The following is a 21877-nucleotide window of genomic DNA, read 5'->3' on the forward strand; positions in this document are numbered from 1 at the left end:
CAAAGACATCACCCCTGTGCTGGGGGAGCTCAAGGCCTACATCAGCCAGGTAGATGACCACCTACCCTGGGAAGCTCTATAGGAAAGTGCCAGGCCTACAGCACCATCGCATTGTTGGGAAGGGCCTGTAGTAAAGTAAGCTTTTCACTGTTAGTCTACACCTGTTTACAAAGCATGTGACGAATAAACTTTGATTTCATGTGTTCCTATTGCCGTCTTTTCACCTTCCCTCCCATTCAAAATAAAATAAGTTGCAACATGTAATCTCGTGGAGTGACTGAAGTATCCATTGAGGTATTTGCTGCATATTGTGTGATGAGTGTTCGACTTTTCCCACTGAGGCAACCCATTGCACTCAGCAGGAGTTGAGCGACAGGCACTTGTAGCTACAACCTTGATTTGTGCAACAGTCAGCCACACTGAATCTTATCTCGCTCTTCACACAGTTGCTATAGCAATACATTTTATTGGTGAAAAAATAAGGAACAGAAAAGATGAAGAGGGAAGAAATAAACCCAACAACAACTTTCTCTTCATAATTCATCCAACAAAATATTAAAAAGCACTGACCCAAAACTAGATACAGTACCAGTCCCAAAGTCCTCACACAGGTATACATAAAGGGGGAGTTGACAGTGAAAAAGTGGAATGCGGAGTGGTGCGCTCCTTGAGGATGGCTCTCGGTTCCATGGGGCGGAGGCAGCTCCACTTGAACCACCTGTCCGATACAGTCTTTCCCCACACGGGGGCTCAAAGCTGGGAGAGAGACGTGGAGTAGGCAGGGTGTGGGTGGGTGTCAGGGTGGAGAGGGAAGGGGTTGGTAAGTTGATTGGCTTTCTTTTTTTGCTCATAATCATCATTGTCGTTAGGCTCTTGCTTCATCTTCTCTCCTTGGACAGCCTCAACTTCTGGGGGAAATGGGAAAGGGTTATTATATTATACTTCGTAAAGTATCAAAAAGTTAAACTTTTTAACATAAGCTTGTGACAAAAAGTACAAGAATGACATACCATCATCATTGTCATCCTCATCATCAATACTAAGGTCTTCTTCCTGGGGAGATAGGACAGTGCTTTCAAACCATATCCCCCGTTGATCTTTTGGGTCACAAACAAACCAAAAAAACGGGCTTTACCTCTTCGTTGCCGCTGACTTCATCATCCTCCTCGTCAAAGTCTTCCTCCTCTCCATCCTCATCCTTCACTCCTAACATTTAAAAAAAAAAGCAAAGAAATACATCACACCCACTGTCGAAAAACCCAACACAATAGAATCCCCTTGCATGACAATATCCACGATGTACTAACATGGTCTCTAACATGTACTGAAAAAATATATATATAAGACGCAACATATAAAGTGTTGATTCCAAGTGTATTTGTCAAATTTGTTTACATCCCTGTTAGTGAGCATCTCTTTTGTCGAGATAATTCATCCACCTGACAGGTGTGGCATGTCAAGAAGCTGATTAAACAGCATGATCATTACATAGGTGCACATTGTGCTGGAGAGAATAAAAGGCCACTAAAATGTGCAGTTGTCAAAACACAATGCCACAAGTTGAGGAAGCATGCAATTTGCATGCTGATTGCTGAAATGTCCACCAGAGCTGTTGCCAGATAATTGAATGTTCATTGCTCTACCATTAGCCACCTACATAATTTTAGAGAATTTGACAGTACGTTCAACTGGCCTCACAACCGCAGACCGTGTAACCAAGCCAGCCATGACCTCCTCATCTGGCTTCATCACCCGCGGGATCATCTGAGACTAGCCACCCGGGCAACTAATGATACTGAGTTTGCACAAATGAAGAATGTATGCACAAACTGTATCAGGGAAGCTCATCTGCATGCTTGTCGTCCTCACCAGGGTTTTGACCTGACTACAGTTTGGCGTCATAACCATCTTCAGTAGGCAAATGCTCACCTTTGTGTATTGCGTTGTGTGGACGAGCGGAATGCGGATGTCAACGTTGTGAACATTAGTGGCCCATGGTGGCAGTGGGGTTATGGTATGGGCAGGCATAAGCTCCCGACAATGAACACAATTGCATTTTATCAATAGCAATTTGAATGCAAAGAGATACCATGATGAGATCCTGAGGCCCATTGTCATGCCATTTATCTGCCGCCATTGTCTCGTCTTTCAGCATGATAATGGAGGACCCTTGTTGTAAGGATCTGTACACAATTCCTGGAAGCTGAATGTCACAGTTCTTCCATGGCCTGCATACTCTGACATGTAAACCATTGAGCGGTTTGGGATGCTCTGGATCAACTTGTACGACAGCGCGTTCCAGTTCCCGCCAATATCCATCAACTTCGCACAGCCATTGAAGATGAGTGGGACAACATTCCAGACCACAATCTACAGCCTGATCAACTCTATCCAACGACCCTAACATTAAGGTATCTGTAACCAACAGATGCATATCTGTATTCCCAGTCATGTGAAATCCATAGATTAGGGCCTAATGAATTTATTTCAATGGCTGATTTCCTTATATGAACTAACTCGGTAAAATATAAGAAATTGGTGCATGTTACGTTTGTTTATTTTTGTTCAGTGTATAATGATATACCATTTAGTAGATGCTTTTAGCCAAAGTTGCTTGCAGTATTGTGTGCATAAATTTTACATATGTGTGGTCCCGGGAATCAAACCCACTATTATGCCACTGCAAGCGCCACGCTCTACCAACTGAGCTACAGAAGACCCACATTCTCAACTCAAATTACAACTGCATTTTCATTTTCTATTACTTCCTCAAAACATGGGAAAAAAACGAAATCGTTGCCAACCCTCATCGTCGTCGTCCACCCCATCCACGTCAGATGCCTCTCGGTCCTTCACGTCGTACCCGTCCAGGTAGATAAGCTGAGGGAGCAGCTTGAAAACACTCTCCCTGTAGTCGTTCAGGTTGGTCACCTCACAATTGAACAAGTCCAGACACTTCAGGCTGCCCAGCTTTTTCTGTGGGACCAAATGGGTGTAGGGTAATTAGGGGGTGAACAACACTACCTGAATAAATCTCTAATTAGATTTGAGAGCACACCTTATCCCCATATAGGCTAGCAACCTAATTTTGACCAGAGCCACATAGGGAAACAAACATCACACTGCCAACTAGGTCTATGGTCAAAACTCTAAAAAGGGAAAAGTGTCATTTGAGACATAGCCTGAGACAACGAGATGGTGTCGCACTGTATTGTGCTCTACCGGGAGTTTGGTGTACCTACCAAAGGTTCCAACGTGCTGATGTCTTTCAGCTTGTTCCCGCTAAGATTTAGATGTGTGAGGTTGGGGAGTTTCTCTGCTAGCACGTCAAGGCCACCAGAGATTCTGTTGTCACCGAGTTCCAACTGCAACATAATGTGAAGATATACAGTGAGCTCCAAAAGTGTTTGGCCAGTGACATTTGTTGTTTTGACTGTACTCCAGCACTTTGGATTTGAAATGATACAATGACTGTGGTTAATTTTAAATTTGAGAGTATTTTCAAGTGAGCATTTTAGAAATTACATCACATTTTGCACATACAGTATTTCTCCCATTTTAGGGGACCTAAAGTATTGGGACAAATTCACTTGTGTATTAAAGTAGTTAAAAAGTTGAGTATTTGGTCCCATATACATGGCACGCAATGACTACATCAAGCTCGTGACTCCACACATTTGTTGGATGCATTTGCTGTTTGTTATGGTTGTTTCAGATGATTTTGTTCCCAATATAAATGAATGGTAAATAATGTAATGTCATTTGAGTCACTTTTATTGTACATAAGAACAGATTACATTTCTAAACAGGTCTACATTAATGTGGATGTAACCATGATTACGGATAATCCTGAATAAATTGTGAATAATGATGGGAAAGTTAGATGCACAAATAGCATACGCCCAAGACATGCTAACCTCTCACCATTACAATAACAGGAGGTTAGCATTTTTTTGGGGGGGCTATGATATTTCTGCATGCCCCTGTGACAACAATGTTGGACCCCCTTGTGGCTCCACTAAATGTGGAGTATTAAATATTTTTTTACGATATGACAACAATAACATCTAATGTAACTGGCCCCTCTAACAGCACAACTGGCCCCAGCTTGCCCCCCCCCCCCCCCCCAGTTGAAATGGTCTAGAACCGCGACTGGTCATAACTGACAATTAATTGGAAAAAAATAATTACAGGGGGCAGTTTGGAAAAAACGAAGCCCCTCTAAATCGTCCTCTGGAATAACGGACATTCTAGGGTAATAATTACATAACCAACATTATCTAGTAATACTAGTCCTGTGCGAATAAGGCTAAGCATAATTGTTTAAGAAAATCGAGAGCACAAACCAACTGTCTATACTGTAAATCAATAGCCTAACTTAGATGTGCCTGGCTATATAAATCATCCATATAGATCTACAGAAATGACATATTGCTTCTGTTGCCTGTTTGTTTAACCTCTTAGAAGCAACGGCAAAATGTAGATTTACAGCTAAATAGACACACCCAAAAGTAACTGCTATTCATGTGTAATTACATGATTCTGACATGCCAAAACTTGGTATATTTGGAAAGACATCTGGGAGATTTAGGAAATGATCAGACGATAGGAATTACATAGTTCAGAATACACAAGATCAAGATCAAAGTTTAGTTTTTTTTTATTTTGAAAGTAATTTAATTTACAAGCTATAAGTGAATTATTGATGCCCAGAGCTGGAAACACGTCAGATGGCTTCCACAAAATGTAAACAATAGCAGAAAAAAATGGGATTGAAAGACCTAACCACTAGAAATGGGCAAATGTTTTAGTAAGTGGTGTCAGGTGAGGTCACGGGACATTTCCAAGTGTCCCTAAAACTCTCCAAAGTGGCATTTCTCTGTAAATTAGGCAATTCCAGTGCCACTACATATTTGCAATCCCTAAATGCTTTTTGTTCAGTATAAAAACACAATTTCTACCATATCAACCTCACTCAAACATTGTGGTGGTGTTATGGGGTATCCGGGGTAAATTCAAGTGTATGAATGCAGTAATTGCACACTGGATGTGCCTGTTCACTATTAAAACAAACTTTCTAAAACACCAACCTCTCTCAAATATTGTGGTGGTGTCAGGGGACATCCAAGTGTTTTTTCAAGCTCTCCAAAGTACCTGAACCTCTCCAAAGTGCCACCAGAGAGGAGGCTGGTCGTAAACTTTCTCTTGCCTTTTCAGTATTGAGAATAAGTGTCTCAAACATTCCAAACACAAATTATGCGGGAAATGGTTGGTGGGGATTGAAACAATCATGTCATATCATTTAGCATTTTGTGATGTCATTACGGATGGTATAACAATAACTATCTTTAAGAGCTTTCACAATGTAGATATCCGATTTGCATCTAAATGTTCTAAAACTTATGATTAAATATGAAACTAGCTGTGAAAAGATAGCAATGTGACTTTAGCCTTCTAAATGAGAATTGATTGACACCAAATCAGGCCCTCGAGGACTGGAGTTGCCCACCCCTGCATTAGACGGACCGGGCGATTTCAACAGAGAGAAGACAGACAAGTGTAAATAAATACATTGCAATTCTTTTCAAATGAGCGGTCGTTCATGTGCAATGTATTCACATTCCCATGAGCATAGTTTTCCAACTGTATATACGATGGGTTCCCTCTGTCTCTCCCGCTCTCTTTCTCCCCACCTCTTTCCATTGTTTAACAAGCCTTCAAAATCAGGTTAGTCCACTAGGGACCTTTCATTGCATTGTTAGTAATCAATTCAACCTATACTGTGTGTGTGTTTTTTTATGTATTTCTGTGTATAGTTAGTAAATAAATTAAGCCAATTTTTGTGTGTCGCTGAATCATTTAGACTATGCAGATTTAAGAGGTCAAGAATTTCAGAATGAGACTGATGAGGTAATAATGATTAATGGATGACGGGTATGACAATATATTCTTGAGTTAATTCGGAAAACGGTAACTCAAACAAACTTTTTCCATGGTACCCCAAGTTACTAATGAGTTAATTGTTACATGATTCATTTAATCACGTAATAATTAGTTGTGATGACTTATTTTATAAAATCAATAAAAAATTATAGTCACGACATACATAAAATAGCTTATCAAACAAACTTGGTTACACACGTATCCTTCACTAAAACAAGGTGCAAAAATTGAAATAAACTGAACTATTTACAAATGGCATTCGTGTTCATTTTACATCCCAGGTGTAGATGACTAGACTTCACTTTCACCATAGCTTGTGCATGTCGTGATAGTCTGAAGCAGTCCCTCTCTGACAGGAAACAAAAAGCAAACTGGTATTTCAGACAGAAGATCTGGCATTTCACAATTTTTCCCCCTTGTGTTTTGTGCAATGCTTGCAGTTCTTCCTTTTATCTGTTGGCATGCGTGTTGGGTAGTGACACTCACCTTGAATGGGGGGGGAATGATATTTGTGAAGTTGCTTTTGGACCACAATTCAGCTATTTCCAACACCAGCTGCTCTCAGAAGGCCAACTGGGAGAGGGGTTTGGCCATCGGCTTAAGGAGAATTAAATAACTTAGTGTCAATGTCCACAAAGTGGTAGAAAAAAAACTATTATTCCACTTCCTGGGGAGGACCTGGTTGTGGCCTATCAGAGCATCAGATCAGTTGACACCCCCCCGTGCTGGCATTGTAGTCCTTCACAGACACAGAGAAATTCTTCCTCAACCATGCTCCATTGGCATTTTTCTCTCTCTGAGACATGGAAATTATTGAATGCCTTATGCTGTGTGGTGAGCATGGTTACTTCCCTAGTGTCCTTCTATTTCACAAAAAGCAGCTTGTTAGTCCTGATCCCAAAAAATGGTCCCACTCTCTGCAGTCTTTGCCATGTCGTTTACCTTGGTCTTGGGGAAATCGATTCTGTTAGGACTAATGGTGCCACAAGCCCCTATTTTCTTTTTCAAGAGGTCTATGAAAAGCATGGGACTACAATAACAATTGTCCACAAAGAAGGGGAAGCCCATCAGCTGCATGAGTCATAACTAAGGCCCTTACCAGTGGGTGTGATCGCCTTCATAGATGAAAAATTTGCCCATTTAGGCAGAGGCTGAATCGGCTAACACAAAGAGCTTGTAACCCCATTTGGTCAGCTTATTTTTAATATTATGCATCAAGCCAATTCAAGCCTTTGAGACAACCATATGCTCATCTATAGATAGATTTTGAGCAGGCTGGAAGTAAGTTTTGCATGCCTCCACCATGTCATGATAAAGGGGCTTGACTCTTGCAAGACGATCATACCCTGAAGTCCCCTTCTGGTCATTCTCCTGATCCTTTTGTGGGTCACACCTGCGACGAGTATGGTTGATGGCCAAGAATAGGTTCACTCATGATGGAGGCGGGAACTCAAACCGATAGAGTGGGGACTTGCTCCAGTTGTCAACTAGTCTTGATACCTTTACCAGTCCCATATAAATCACCAAGGAAAGGTAGTTGAGCATGTCACCCATGGTTTCCACCCTGCTGCTTTTTGTCCCCATACTTTTTGGTCTTACTAATTAGTGTTCCCAGTACAGAGGTGGTAAAGTAGAGCTGAAACAGCTTTAAGGGGGTGTATGTTTAATCACTAACCAACTGTGGGCCTTCAGGTCGTTTGGGTATAGACCTAATTTGTTCTGGCTCCTCATCTTCAAGGACTGTATGCCACCGGTCCTCAGTTTCATCTCCCTCTGTTCTGCTGCTTCCACAGCCTCTTTGTTGAGGCCTAGATTTCCTCCCTGCCCTAGCACCTCCAGGTGAACTTACAGAGAGGGGAGTTGTGCCAGGGCCTGCAGTGGGGGAGGTTGAAGAGGAGTGGGGCCTCAGCAAAACTCAGAAAAAAAAGGAAACGTCCCCATTTCAGGACCCCGTCTTTCAAAGATAATTCGTAAAAATCCAAATAACTTCCCAGATCTTCATTGTAAAGAGTTTAAACATTGTTTCCCATGCTTGTTCAATGAATCATAAACAATTAATGAACATGCACCTGTGGAACGGCCGTTAACTTCTTGGGACTGGGCGGCAGTATTGAGTAGCTTAGATAAAAAGGTGCCCAGAGTAAACTGCCTGCTACTCAGTCCTAAAAGCTAAAATATGCATATAATTAGTAGATTTGGATAGAAAACACTGAAGTTTCTAAAACTGTTTGAATGATATCTGTGAGTATAACAAAACTCATATGGCAGGCAAAAACCTGAGAAAAAAATCCAACCAGGAAGTGGGAAATCTGAGGTTTGTAGTTTCTCAAGTCATTGCCTATTGAATATACAATATCTATGGGGTCATATTGCACTTCCTACGGGACCTGTTGGATCGGAGGGTGAGGGCTAGGGCCATTCCCCCCAAGAAGTGTCTGGGAACTTGCAGGTGCCTTGGTGGAAGAGTGGGGTAACATCTCACAGCAAGAACTGGCAAATCTGGTGCAGTCCATGAGAAGGAGATGCACTGCAGTACTTAATGCAGCTGGTGGCCTCACCAGATACTGACTGTTACTTTTGATTTTGAACCCCCCCTTTGTTTAGGGACACATTATTAAATTTTTGTTAGTCACATGTCTGTGGAACTTGTTCAGTTTGTCTCAGTTGTTGAATCTTATGTTCATACAAATATTTACACGTTAAGTTTGCTTAAAATAAAACGCAGTTGACAGTGAGAGGACGTTACTTTTTTTTTAGTTTAGATGTCCAAATAACATTTTATTGGTCACATACACATGGTTAGCAGATGTTAATGCAAGTGTTGCGAAATGCTTGTGCTTCTGGTTCCGACAGTACAGTAATATCTAACAAGTAATCTAACAATTCCCCAACAACCTCAACTAATACACACAAATCTAAAAGGGGTGAATGAGAATATGTACATAAGTATATGGATGAGCGATGGCCGAGCGGCATAGGCAAGGTGCAGTAGATGGTATAAAATACAGTATATACACGTGATATGAGTAATGTAAGATATGTAAACATTAAAGTGGAATTGTTTAAAGTGACTAGTGATGCATTTATTAAAGTGATCGGTGATTGGGTCTCAATGTTGGCAGCAGCCTCTGAGTTAGTGATTGCTGTTTAGCAGTCTGACGGCCTTGAGATAGAAGCTGTTTTTAATCCCTCGGTCCCAACTTTGATGCACCTGTACTGACATTGCCTTCAGGATGATAGAGGTGTGAACAGGCACTGGCTCGGGTGGTTGTTGTCCTTGATCTTTTTGGCCTTCCTGTGACATTGGTTGTTGTAGGTATCCTGGAGGGCAGGTAGTTTGCCCCCGGTGATGCATTGTGCAGACCGCACCACCCTCTGGAGAGCCTTGTGGTTGAGGGCGGTGCAGTTGCTGTACCAGACTGTGATGCAAGCCTGACAGGATGCGCTCGATTGTGCATCTCTAAAATTGTCAGGGTTTAGGTGAAAAGACCATTTCTTCAGCCTCCTGATGTTGAAGAGGCGCTGTTGCACCTTCTTCACTACACTGTCTGTGTGGGTCAACCATTTCAGTTTGTCTGATGTGTACGCCCAGGAACTTAACGTTCCACCTTCTCCACTGCTGTCCCTTCGATGTGGATAGGGGGGTGCTCTCTCTGCTGTTTCCTGAAGTCAACGATAATTTCCTTTGTTTTGTTGAGTGAGGTTTTCCTGATGCCACACTCCACGTGCCCTCACCTCCTCGCTGTAGGCGGTCTCGTCATTGATCAAGCCCACTACTGTTGTGTCGTCTGCAAACTTGATGATGGAGTTGGATGGCCATGCAGTCGTGGGTGAACAGGGAGTACAGGAGAGGGCTGAGCACACACACTTGTGGGGCCTCAGTGTTGACGGTCAGCAAAGTGGAGAGGTAGTTTCCTACCTTCACCACCCGGGGGCAGCCCGTCAGTCCAGGATCCAGTTGCACAGGGCGGGGTTGAGACCCAGGGCCTCCAGCTTGATGATGAGCTTGGAGGGTACTATGGTGTTGAATGCTGAGCTGTATTCAATGAACAGCATTCTTACATGGGTATTATTTTTGTCCAGATGGGACAGGGTAGAGTGCAGTGTGATGGCGATTGTGTCATCTGTGGACTTGTTGGGGCAGTATGCAAACTGAAGTGGGTCTAGGATGGCCGGTAAGGTGGCGGTGATATGATCCTTGACTAGCCTCAAAGCACTTCATGATAACAGAAGTGAGTGCTACGGGCGGTAGTCATTTAGTTTACTTATCTTTGCCTTCTTGGGTACAGGAACAATGGTAGCCATCTTGAAGCATGTGGGGACAACAGACTGGGATAGGGAGCGATTGAATATGTCCGTAAACACATTAGCCAGCTGGTCTGCGCATGCTCTGAGGACACAGCTAGGGATGCCGTCTGGGCCAGCAGCCTAGCGAGGGTTAACACGTTCAAATGTTTTACTCACGTCAGCCACGGAGAAGGAGTGGGGCAGTCGGTGTTAGCGAGCTGCGACGGTGGCACTGAATTATCTTCAAAGTGGGCAAAGAAGGCATTTAGTTTGTCTGGAAGTGTGACGTGGCTGTTTTTGTAGTCTGTGATTTCCTGTAGACCCTGACACATACGTCGTGTCGGAGCCGTTGAATTGCGACTCCACTTTGTCCCTGTACTAGCATTGTGCTTGTTTGATTGCCTTGCAGAGAATAACTACACTTTTATTAGCCATATTTCCAGACCTCTTTTCATCGTTAAATACGGTGGATCACGCTTTCAGTTTGGCGCAAATTCCGCCATTCATCCATGGTTTCTGGTTAGAGTAGGTTTTAATAGTCACAGTTGGTACAACATCTCCAATGCACTTCATTATAAAACGCACTCACCGAGTCAGCATATAAGTCAATGTTGTTCTCGGAGACTGACCGGAACATATTCCAGTCCTGGTGATCAAAACAATGTTGAAGTGTGGCGTCCGATTGGTCAAACCAGCATTTAATGGTTCTTGTCCCCGGTACATCCTGTTTGAGTTTCTGCCTATAAGACCGAACGAACAAGATTTCGGATTTGCCGAAGGGAGGGCGGGGGAGGGCTTTATATGCATCATGGAAGTTAGAGTAACAGTTGTCGAGAGTATCAGTCCTGCGTGTCGTGCAATCAATATGCTGTCAGAATTTAGGTAGCCTTGTTCTCAAATTTGCTTTGTTAAAATACCCAGCTACAATAAATGCAGCCTCTGGATATTTAGTTTCCAGTTTACATAGAGTCCAGTGAAGTTCCTTGAGGACCATCTTGGTGTTCGCTTGAGGGGGAATGTACACAGCTGTAACTAACTGACGAGAATTTTCTTGTGAGGTAATATTTGATTGTAAGGAATTCTAGGTTGGGTGAGCAGAAGGACTTGAGTTCCTGTATGTTGTTATGATTACCCCATGAGTCGTTAATCAAAGCATACATCCCCACCCCTTCCTCTTCCCAGAGAGGTGTTTATGTCTGTCGGCGCTATGCATGGAGAAGCCCGGTGGCTGAAATGATTCCGACAACATTGGCTATAGGCTAGATTTGTTCCAACCAACCCAATTATTAATTTCATACCCCCCATGCCCCATAGCTATAGCTCAAACACAGAACAAATCAAAGCTTACCTTGTAAGATGTTTGCTTTAAATATTGTGTAAAAAAAAATAAAAATAAAAAAGACGCCCTGCTTTTGCAGATGGGGGCTACCGTTCTCATACCAGACTGCGGCAGGGTAGCCTAGTGGTTAGAGCGTTGGACTAGCAACTGAAAGGTTGCAAGTTCAAATCCCCAAGCTGACAAGGTACAGATCTGTTGTTCTGCATCTGAACAGGCAGTTAACCCACTGTTCCTAGGCCGTCATTGAAAATAAGAATTTGTTCTTAACTGACTTGCCTAGTTAAATACATTTAAAAAAAAACTGAATTTAGCAGTTTTTAAAATCTTTGCTATGCTGTAATAAAGCCTTACATTTTTTTATCAGTTAGAACAGACTGGGATTACTTATAATTTGGTTGTTTACACTGTTCCAAACAGGCAGCAAAATGATATGGTAATCTAACAGCACCCCTTTGTGTCACATAATATGCACGCAGCTCTCGCTCCTATACACTCCTTTTTCTTATTATAATGATCATAATTGTAATAAGTAAAGTCGTTATCATTTGTAGGCATAGTATAGTATCCTTGTATAACCCCCATAGAGCTGTAGACCTAAGAACGCGTCCTGTTAAGTTTTAATACCGTAACTTAGGCCTATATTTCAATATATAGGCTACTGTATCAAATCAATCAATCATTCCTGCCATCACACAGCATACGAAACATTCAGGCTTTGAAACGCAAGCAACCATTTTAGTTTGAAAATGAAATAAAAGGAAGCTTTGAATAATTAACCTAAACAATAAAATAAACCGCAATTTACTAATGCATGCAACTGTTTTTAGTCTGCTGTAATAAAGGCTATATTATTATTTGTTAGATACGACTCTGGTACAACACTTAGTGTTGTTTACACTGTTCCAAATGGTCAGATTTTTTTTTTGTAATGTTATTGCAACTGTTTGGCACACATAATACTCACACAAGGCGTACTCCTATACAGCTTTAGCAGGGACAGTGCAATAAACACTTGCTGTGGTGCCTTTTTCTGCAGTAGGGAGGTGGGCGAGACAACATGCACCAGTCACACCCCGTCATTTTTTTAAAACACTGTTTAATGACCGAGTCATTTGTGTGGCTTAATTATTTAATCAAACAGTGTGCTTAAAGCGTCAGACAAGCTCAGTGCATATGTAGTTGGTTTTATTCAAACACATAGGGTGTGTATGTCAATTATGGATAAAGAGGTTTAAACATTGACCAATCGATTGGTCGAAAGAACAGGACGATTCTGGTTTGACCAATATATTTTTATGGGGACAGCCCTAGTAGCATCCACATTAATATAAGTTTAGAAACATCAATCAAATGAATCAATAAAATGTATTTATAAAGCCCTTCTTACATCAGCTGATGTCACAAAGTGATGTACAGAAACCAAGCCTAAAACCCCAACCAGCAAGCAATGCAGGTGTAGAAGCAAGGTGGCTAGGAAAAACTCCCTAGAAGGGAGGCTATGAGGGGTGGCCAGTCCTCTTCTCGCTGTGCCGGGTGGAGATTATAACAGAACATGGCCAAGAGACATGTATTCTTATTTACAAAAAAAGTGACTACAAAATTACAAACCATTAATTTGTATTGGGCACAAAATAATGTGAAACAACCAAAACAAACAGCAAACGTATCAAACAAATGTATAGAGTCACAACCCTGATTTAGTCACTGCATGCTATGAATATGGGACCAAATAATTAACTTTTTACTACTTTAATACACATACAGGGCCTTCAGAAGGTATTTATACTACTAGACTTATTCCACATTTTGTTATGTTCCAGCCTGAATTCAACATCGAATAAACACAAAATGAAAACATGTTTAGAAATGTTTGCAAATGTATTCAATTATATACAGTAATCTCTCATTTATATAAGTATTCACACCCGAGTCAATACTTTGTATAAGCGCCTTTGGCAGTGGTTACAACTGTGAGTCTATCTGGGTAAGTCTAAAACCGTTCCACACTTCGATTGTGCAACATTTCTCCATCATTGTTTTCCAAATTCTTCAAGCTCTGTCAAATTGGTTGTTGATCATTGCTAAACCATTTTCACGTCTTGCCCTAGATTTTAAAGTAGATTTAAGTCAACTCTGTAACTCGGCCACTGAGGAACATTCAATGTCATCTTGGTAACCAACTTCAGTGTAGATTAGGCCTTGTGTTTTAGGTTATTGTCCAGCTAAAGATGAATTCATCTCCCAGTGGTCTGGTGGAAAGCAGATTGAACCAGGTTTTCCCTGTGCTTAGCACCATTTTGTTTCTTTATACTGAAAAACGTACCCGTCCTTAACTATTACAAGCGTTCCCATTACATGATGCAGCCACCACCATGGTCGAAAATATGGAGAGGTACTCAGTAATGTGTTGTGTTAGGATAAATTCAATACTTTTAATTCAGGGCAAAGTTTATTGCTTTGCAACATTTTTTGCAGTTTTACTTTAGTGCCTTATTGCAAACAGGATGTATGTTTTGAAATATTTTTATTCTATACAGGCTTCCTTATTTTCACTCTGTCAATTAGGTTAGTATTGTGGAGTAACTGATCCATCTTCAGTTCTATCACAGCCATTCATTTGTAAAAAATATCTAAAAACATAATTCCACTTTGACATTAGGGGGTATTGTCTGTAGGTCTGTGACAAAACAATCTCAATTTAATCCATTTTAAATTCAGGTTGTAACAACAAAATGTGGAATAAGTCAAGGGGTGTGAATATTTTCTGAAGGTACGGTGTAGTGAATGTCCCAATACTTTTGGTCCCCTAAAATGGGAAAATACACTCAAATTAAAGCTGACATTCTGCACTTTAACCTCGGTCACTGTATAATTTCAAATCCAAAGTGCTGGAGTAGAGCCAAAACAAAATTGACAGTCGCAATACTTTGAGCAGTCACTTCTGTCAAAAAATGCCCAAGCAAGTAACAAATCTTTCAGAAAACAATGACCATGTCCCAAATGGAACCCTATTCCTTACGTAGTGCACTACTTTTGACCAGAACCCTCAAAAGTAGTGCACTGCACAAGGAATAGGTTGCCATTAGGGACTAAATTTAAGCTATTTTTCAAAAGAACACAAATGTCACTTTACTATAAGTGTAAGCTTGTGTATAAAAAAATCAATAAAAAAAGGGCCCCTCCACACACACCCAGTCAAAAGTTTTAGAACACCTACTCCTTCAAGGGTTTTTCTTTATTTTTACATTGTAGAATAATAGTAAAGACATCAAAACTATGAAATAACACATATGGAATCATGTAGTAAACAAATAAAATGTTAAAGAAATCTAAATATATTTTATATGAGATTCTGCAACGTAGCCACCCTTTGCCTTGATAACAGCTTTGCAAACTCTTGGCATTCTCTAAACCAGCTTTGAGGTAATTTCAATTAACATGTGTGCCTTAAAAGTTCATTTGCGGAATTTCTTTCCTTCTTACTGCATTTGAACCAATCAGTTGTGTTGTGACAAGGTAGGGGAGGTATACAGAAGATAGCCCTATTTGGGAAAAGACCAAGTCCATATTATGGCAAGAACAGCTCAAATAAGCAAAGAGAAACGACAGTCCATTACTTTAAGACATGAAGGTCAGTCAATGCAGAAAATTAAAATTTCTTAAAGTGCAGTCACAAAAACCATCAAGAGCTACAATGAAACTGGCTCTCATGAGGACCGTCACAGGAATGGAAGACCGAGTCACCGCTGCTGCAGAGGATAAGTTCATAAGTTACAAGCCTCAGAAATTGCAGCCCAAATAAATTCTTGACAGAGTTCAAGTAACAGTAACATCTCAACATCAACTGTTCAGAGGAGACAGTGAATCGGGCCTTCATGGTCAAATTTCTGAATAGAAACCACTATTAAAGGACACAAATAAGAAGAGACTTGCTTGGGCCAAGAAACACGAGCAATGGACATTAGACAGGTGGAAATCTGTCCTTAGGTCTGATGAATCCAAATGTGAGATTTTTGGTTCCAACCGCCATGTCTTTGTGAGACACAAAGTAGGTGAACGGAAGAGCTTCATGTGTGGTTCCCACTGCGAAGCATGGAGGTGGTGGTCTGATGGCGTGGGGGTGCTTTGCTGGTGACACTGTCAGTGATTTATTTAGAATTCAAGGCACACTTAACCAGCATGGCTACCACAGCATTCTGCAGCGATATGCCATCCCATTTAGTTTGCGCTTAGTGGGACTATAATTTGTTTTTCAACAGGACAATGACCCAACACACCTCCTGGCTGTGTATGGGCTATTTGACCAAGATGGAGAGTGATGGAGTGCTGCATCAGATGACCTGGCCTCCACAATCACCCAAACTCAACCAAATTGTAATGGTTTGGGATGAGTTGGACCGCAGAGTGAAGGAAAAGCAGCCAACAAGTGCTCAGCATTTGTGGGAACTCCAAGACTGTTGGAAAAGCATTCCAGGTGAAGCTGGTTGAGAGAATACCAAGAGTGTGCAAAGCTGTCACCAAGGCAAAGGGTGGCTATTTGAAGAATCTCAAACATAAAATCCTTTAAGATTTGTTTAACACTTTTTTGGTTAATGCATATCCATATGTGTTATTTCCTAGTTGATGTCTTCACTATTATTCTACAATGTAGAAAATAGTAAAAATATAGAAAGAATGTTGATTGAGTAGGTGTTCTTAAACTTGAGTGAGTGAGTGTTTGTTTTAAATGAAGCAAAACATTACCTTTTTGAGTTTCCCAAGTCTGGGAAGGTTGGAAACTGAGAATAAGCCAACATTTATCAAACTGAGGAATTCCAGATTGACAAATTCTTCTGTGAGGCCTTCGATTTTCCCTTCATTTGATCTGCTGTTGTCCAGGACAAGTTCCCGTACCTATAAGGATAAAAAATAAATATTGAATGTAATCCATGAAATTCAAAGATTCTATTTTTTTTAATGCATGTGTACATTGTTTACAGCTGCACTACACACTCAATTGAGAATGCAAACTTTATTTTATGCATACATGATAAATAATAATTTGAGTGCTTATTTCTATTTTACAAATGTCCAGAGACACCCTCAGAGAGTGGGGTCTCTGCCAGGGTCTAATTATCTACGGCGACCCTGGAGCAATTAGGGCACACCCACAGATGTTTCACCTTGTTGCCTTAGGGATTTGAACTAGACCCAGTAACTTCATTCAAAAAGTGAGGCAAATTGTATTGACTTCATTCACACTTTTGTTTTGGTTCGGTAGCAGCAGGCATCACATGAGGAAGCACATGCCTCCCAGGCAGAAGTTCGGTTAAACCCTCTTTAGAGATTGAGATTCCACATAACTGATTGCATTTGGATGTCATGAAATGGGTCAAATAGTCTTGCAGCAAAGAAACATCTAAGCACTTTAGAAAAAGATCTGATCACATCGATTCTGATTAACAAAGCCATGATTCGATAAAAAAAAAAATGGTCAAATATGCCTCGCTTCGAAGCAAGCAACACTGAAGCATGCACGAGAGCGCCAACGGTTTTGGATGACTGTGTGATAACACTCCCGTATCCAATCTGAACAAAACCTTTAAACAGGTCAACATTCACAAAGCCGCTGGGCCAGAAGGATTACAAGGACGTGTACTCAAAGCATGTGCGGACCAACTGTCAAGTGTCTTCACTGACATTTTCAACCTTTCCCTGACAGTCTGTAATACCTACATGTTGCAAACAGACCCCCGTAGTCCCTGTGCCCAAGGAAGCGAAGGTAACCTGCCTAAATTATTACCGCCCTGTAGCACTCATGGGGGTAGCCATGAAGTGCTTTGAAAGGCAGGTCATGCCTCACATCAACAGCATCCTCAAAGACACCCTAGACCCACCCCAATTCGCTTACCGCCCCAACAGATCCACAGATGACGCAAACTCAATCCACACTACCCTTTCCCACCTGGACAAAAGGAACACCTATATGAGAATGCTGTTCATTTACTACAGATCAGCCTTTAAACACCATAGTACCCACTAAGCTGTTTATTTTGTTTATCTGTCGGCCCCGGCCTTGAACTCGGGCCCTGTGTGTAGTTAACTGGCCCTCTCTGCCCATTCATCACCATTTTACCTGTTGTTGTCTTAGCTGATTAGCTGTTGTCTTATCCGTTGTAGTCTTAGCTAGCTCTCCCAATCAACACCTGTGATTGCTTTATGCCTCGCTTTATGTCTCTCTAATGTCAATATGCCTTGTATACTTTTTAGGATAGTTATCCTTGTTTTAGTTTACTGCGGAGCCCCTAGTCCCACTCATCATGCCACAGATACCTCTTATCCCACCTCCCACACATGCGGGGACCTCACCCAGCATAACTAGTGCGTCCAGAGATTGAATCTCTTATCGTCACTCAATGCCAAGGTTTACCTCCACTGTACCTGCACTCTACCATACCCTTGTCTGTACATTATGCCCTGAAACTATTCTACCACACCCAGAAATCTCATTTTATTTTCTGTCCCCAAAGCACTAGAAGACCAGTTGATAGCCTTTAGCTGTACCCTCATCCTAATCCTCCTCTGTTCCTCGGATGATGTAGAGGTTAACCCAGGCACTGTGTGTCCCCAGGCGCTCTCATTTGTTGACTTCTGTAACCGTAAAAGCCTTGGTTTCATGCATGTTAACATCAGAAGCCTCCTCTCTAAGTTTGTTTCACTCACTGCTTTAGCACAGTACGCCAACCCTGATGTCCTTGCCGTGTCTGAATCCTGGCTTAAGGGCACCAAAACCCCTGAAATTTCCATCCCCAACTACAACATTTTCCGTCAAGATAGAACTGCCAAAGGGGGAGGAGTTGCAATCTACTGCAGAGATAGCCTGAAAGGTTGTCTCATATTTTCCAGGTCTATGCCCAAACAGTTCGAGCTTCTAATAAAAAATAAAATAAATCTCTCCATAAATAAGTCTTGCACTGTTGCCACCTGTTATAGACCCCCCCTCAGCTCCCAGCAGTGCCCTGGACACCATATGTGAATTGATTGCCCCCCCCCCCCCCATCTATCTTCAGAGTTCATTCTGTTATGATAAAAATTACAGACCTCTACATGCTTTGTAAGTGGAAAACCTGCAAAATCAGCAGTGTATCAAATACTTGTTCTCCCCACTGTAGATGCCCTAAATCTCACACAAATTATCAAGGAACCCACCAGGTACAACCATAAATCCGTAGACATGGGCACCCTCAGATATTATCCTGACCAACTTGTCCTCCAAATACACCTCTGCTGTTTTCAATATGAATCTTAGCGATCACTGCCCCATTGCCTGCATCCGCTATCGGTCCAAGGTCAAACGACCACCCCTAATCACTGTCAAACGCTCCCTAAAACACTTCTGCGAGCAGGCCTTTCTAAATCGACCTGGCCCGGGTATCCTGGAAGGATATTGACTTCATCCCGTCAGTGGAGGATCCCTGGTCGTTCTTTAGAAGTAATATCCTCACCATCTTAAATAAGCATGCCCCTTTCAAAAAATGTAGAACTAAGAACAGATTTTGCCCTTGGTTCATTCCAGACCTGACTGCCCTTGACCAGCACAAAAACATCCTGTGGAGGACTGCACTAGCATCGAATAGTCCCTGCGATATGCAACTTTTCAGGGAAGTCAGGAACCAATACACGCAGTCAGTTTGAAAAAGCTAGCCTTTGCTTTCCTAACAGACATTTGCATCCTGTAGCTCTAACTCCAATAAGTTTTTGGACACTAAAGTCCATGGAACTACCGCGGTCATCACCCTCTTCAAAAGGGGTGACACTCTTGACCCAAACTGTTACAGACCTATATCCATCCTGCCCTGCATTTCTAAAGCCAAGTTAAACAGATCACTGACCATTTCGAATCCCACCGTACCTTCTCCGCTGTGCAATCAGGTTTCCGAGCTGGTCACAGATGCACCTCGTCCACGCTCAAGGTACTAAACGATATCATAACTGCCATCAATAAAAGACAGTACTGTGCAGCCGTCTTCATCGACCTGGCCAAGGCTTTTGACTCGGTCAATCACCGTATTCTTATTGGCTGACTCAACAGCCTTGGTTTCTCAAATGACTGCCTCGCCTGGTTCATCAACTACTTCTCAGACAGAGTTCAGTGTGTCAAATCGGAGGCCTGTTGTCTGGATCTCTGGCAGTCTATGGGGATACCACAGGGTTCAATTCTCAGGCCGACTCTTTTCTCTGTATACATCAACGATGTCACTCTTGCTGCGGGTGGTTCCTTGATCCACCTCTACGCAGACAACACCATTCTGTATACATCTGGCCCTTCTGACACTGTGTTAACAAACCTCCAAACGAGCTTCAATGCCATACAACACTCCTTCTGTGGCCTCCAATTGCTCTTAAACGCTAATAAAACTAAATGCATGCTCTTCAACCGATGGCTGCCCGCACCGGCCCGCCCGACTAGCATCACTACTCTGGACGGTTCTGACTTAGAACATGTGGACAACTATAAATACCTAGGGGCCTGGATAGACTAAACTCTCCTTCCGGACTCATAGTAAGCCTCGTTATTGTGTTACTTTTTATCATTTTTTACTTTTATTTTTTAACTTTAGTTTATTAGGTAAATATTTTCTTAACTCTTCTTGAACTGACCTGTTGGTTAAGGGCTTGTAGTAAGTAAGCATTTCACAGTAAGGTCTACACTTGTTGTATTCAGCCCATGTGTCAAATAAAGTTTGATTTGAGCATGAAAAACCCAGCAGTGTTGCAATTCTTGACACAAACCGATGTGCCTGGCACCTATTACCATACCCAGCTCAAAGGCACTTACATTTCTGTATTTCTCTTTCACCCTCAATGGCACAAATAGACAGCATGTCTCAATGGTCTCATGGCTCAACAATCCTTCTTTAACTGGTCTCCTCACCTTCATCTACACTGATTGTGGTGGATTTAACAAGTGACATGGGATCATAGCCGTCACCTGGTCAGTCTCATGGAAAGAGCAGGTGTTCCTACTGTTTTGTATATACACTCTGTGTGTATGGGTCCTTCTATAAATAAAGGGGGCATCACGCCTGAAGAATTAAAAAGATAAACGTCATTTCTATGCTTTAATAACAAACAATTCGCTGACCGCTCGCAACATATACGGTAAAGAGGTAAATCGAACTAAATCGAGCTATTGTTTGTTATTGAGGTAAAATCGGAGTATAATACTTATGTCAACCCCAATACATTCATGTCATCGTCACCAATCAACGTAATTAGTTAAAACCGACTGACTACTACCGATTTCTGTATGCTAGCTGTATGGCTAACCAGTTTATATGAACGGGAGTTAGAAGTGACTGCTAAATGCTAAGTTCTAAGTCTGAAAAGGGACTACTTTTAAATGGTATGCAGCGAAAACAGCCAAATATATCGAAATCGGACCTGATTTGACGAATATCGACTTTGTTAGATCAGATTTGTTGAATGTGCGAAAATCTAGTAAATGTTGGAACGCAGTGTGTTCCATTGACTCCTTTACCTTATCTACACAGGCGGTGTTTTTCCACTCTTCGTTTGCCCGCCGTCTGCTGCTATAGCCCATCCGTGACAACGATCGGCGAGTTGTGCATTCAGAGATGCAGTTTTGCACACCACTGTTGTACTGCGCCGTTATTTGTCTAATTGTAGCCCGCCTGTTAGTTTGCACGATTCTTTCCAATCTCATTCGACCCCTCTTATCAACGAGCTGTTTACGCCCACTGGACTGTCGCTGACTGGATGTTTTTTGTTTGTCGCGCCATTCTCGGTAAACCACAGACACTGCTGTGCGTGAAAAGCCCAAGAGTGCGGCTGTTTGTGAGATACTGGATCCGGCGCGCCTGGAACCGACGATCATACCACGCTCAAAGTCCCTTAGATCTCTCTTTTTACCCATTCTAACGTTAAATCGAATAGTTAAGCTGGATGCCCGTCTGCCTGCTTTATAAAGCAAGCCACCGCCACGTGACTCACTGTCTGTAGGAGCAATCCATTTTCGGAAATGGGGTGGTGTTTGCAGCAATCTACGGTCAGGAGAGTATTAGGGCCAATGAGACTTTACAAAAATATAAACACAACATGGAAAGTGTTGGTCCCATGTTTCATGAGCTGAAATTCAAGAGTCCAGAAATGTTCCATATGCACAAAATGCGTATTTCTCTCAAATCTGTTTACATATCTGTTAGTGAGCAATTTATCCTTTGTCAAGACAATCCATCCACCTGACAGGTGTGGCATATCAAGAAGATGATTAAATAGCATGATCATTGCACCTTGTGCTGGGGACAA

The 21877-nt window shown here is 41.9% G+C and overlaps 1 protein-coding gene across 2 annotated transcripts; it reads right to left on the reverse strand.

The window, feature by feature from the left end:
• Nucleotides 1–449: 449 nt before the first annotated feature.
• LOC118936638 (uncharacterized) lies at nt 450–21587 on the reverse strand. Of its 2 annotated transcripts, none has more exons than XM_036973439.2 (7): nt 21090–21587; nt 16313–16462; nt 3243–3365; nt 2805–2976; nt 1136–1206; nt 1011–1053; nt 450–905 (listed from the first exon to the last, which is right to left on the reverse strand). In XM_036973439.2, exons 1-7 carry the CDS (start codon nt 21483–21485, stop codon nt 751–753), a joined length of 1110 nt encoding a protein of 369 aa, XP_036829334.2. In that variant the 5' UTR covers nt 21486–21587; the 3' UTR covers nt 450–750. The 2 variants fall into 2 exon arrangements, with proteins under 2 accessions (XP_036829334.2, XP_036829333.2); XM_036973438.2 differs by having other exon boundaries at nt 450–908.
• Nucleotides 21588–21877: the final 290 nt, after the last annotated feature.

Source organism: Oncorhynchus mykiss, chromosome 19, assembly GCF_057628025.1.
Source record: "Oncorhynchus mykiss isolate SJ-2025 chromosome 19, ASM5762802v1, whole genome shotgun sequence".
NCBI classification, from domain to species: domain Eukaryota; kingdom Metazoa; phylum Chordata; class Actinopteri; order Salmoniformes; family Salmonidae; genus Oncorhynchus; species Oncorhynchus mykiss.

Excerpts from the sequence above, each read along its gene's own strand:
- LOC118936638 (XM_036973438.2), bottom strand. The coding sequence starts at position 21,485 with ATGGGTAAAAAGAGAGATCTAAGGGACTTTGAGCGTGGTATGATCGTC. Across the intron at positions 16,463-21,089 it reads ACACCGCCTGTGTAGATAAG|GTACGGGAACTTGTCCTGGA; the intron begins GTAAAGGAGTCA and ends TTATCCTTATAG. Across the intron at positions 2,977-3,242 it reads TCAGCACGTTGGAACCTTTG|AAAAAGCTGGGCAGCCTGAA; the intron begins GTAGGTACACCA and ends TTGGTCCCACAG.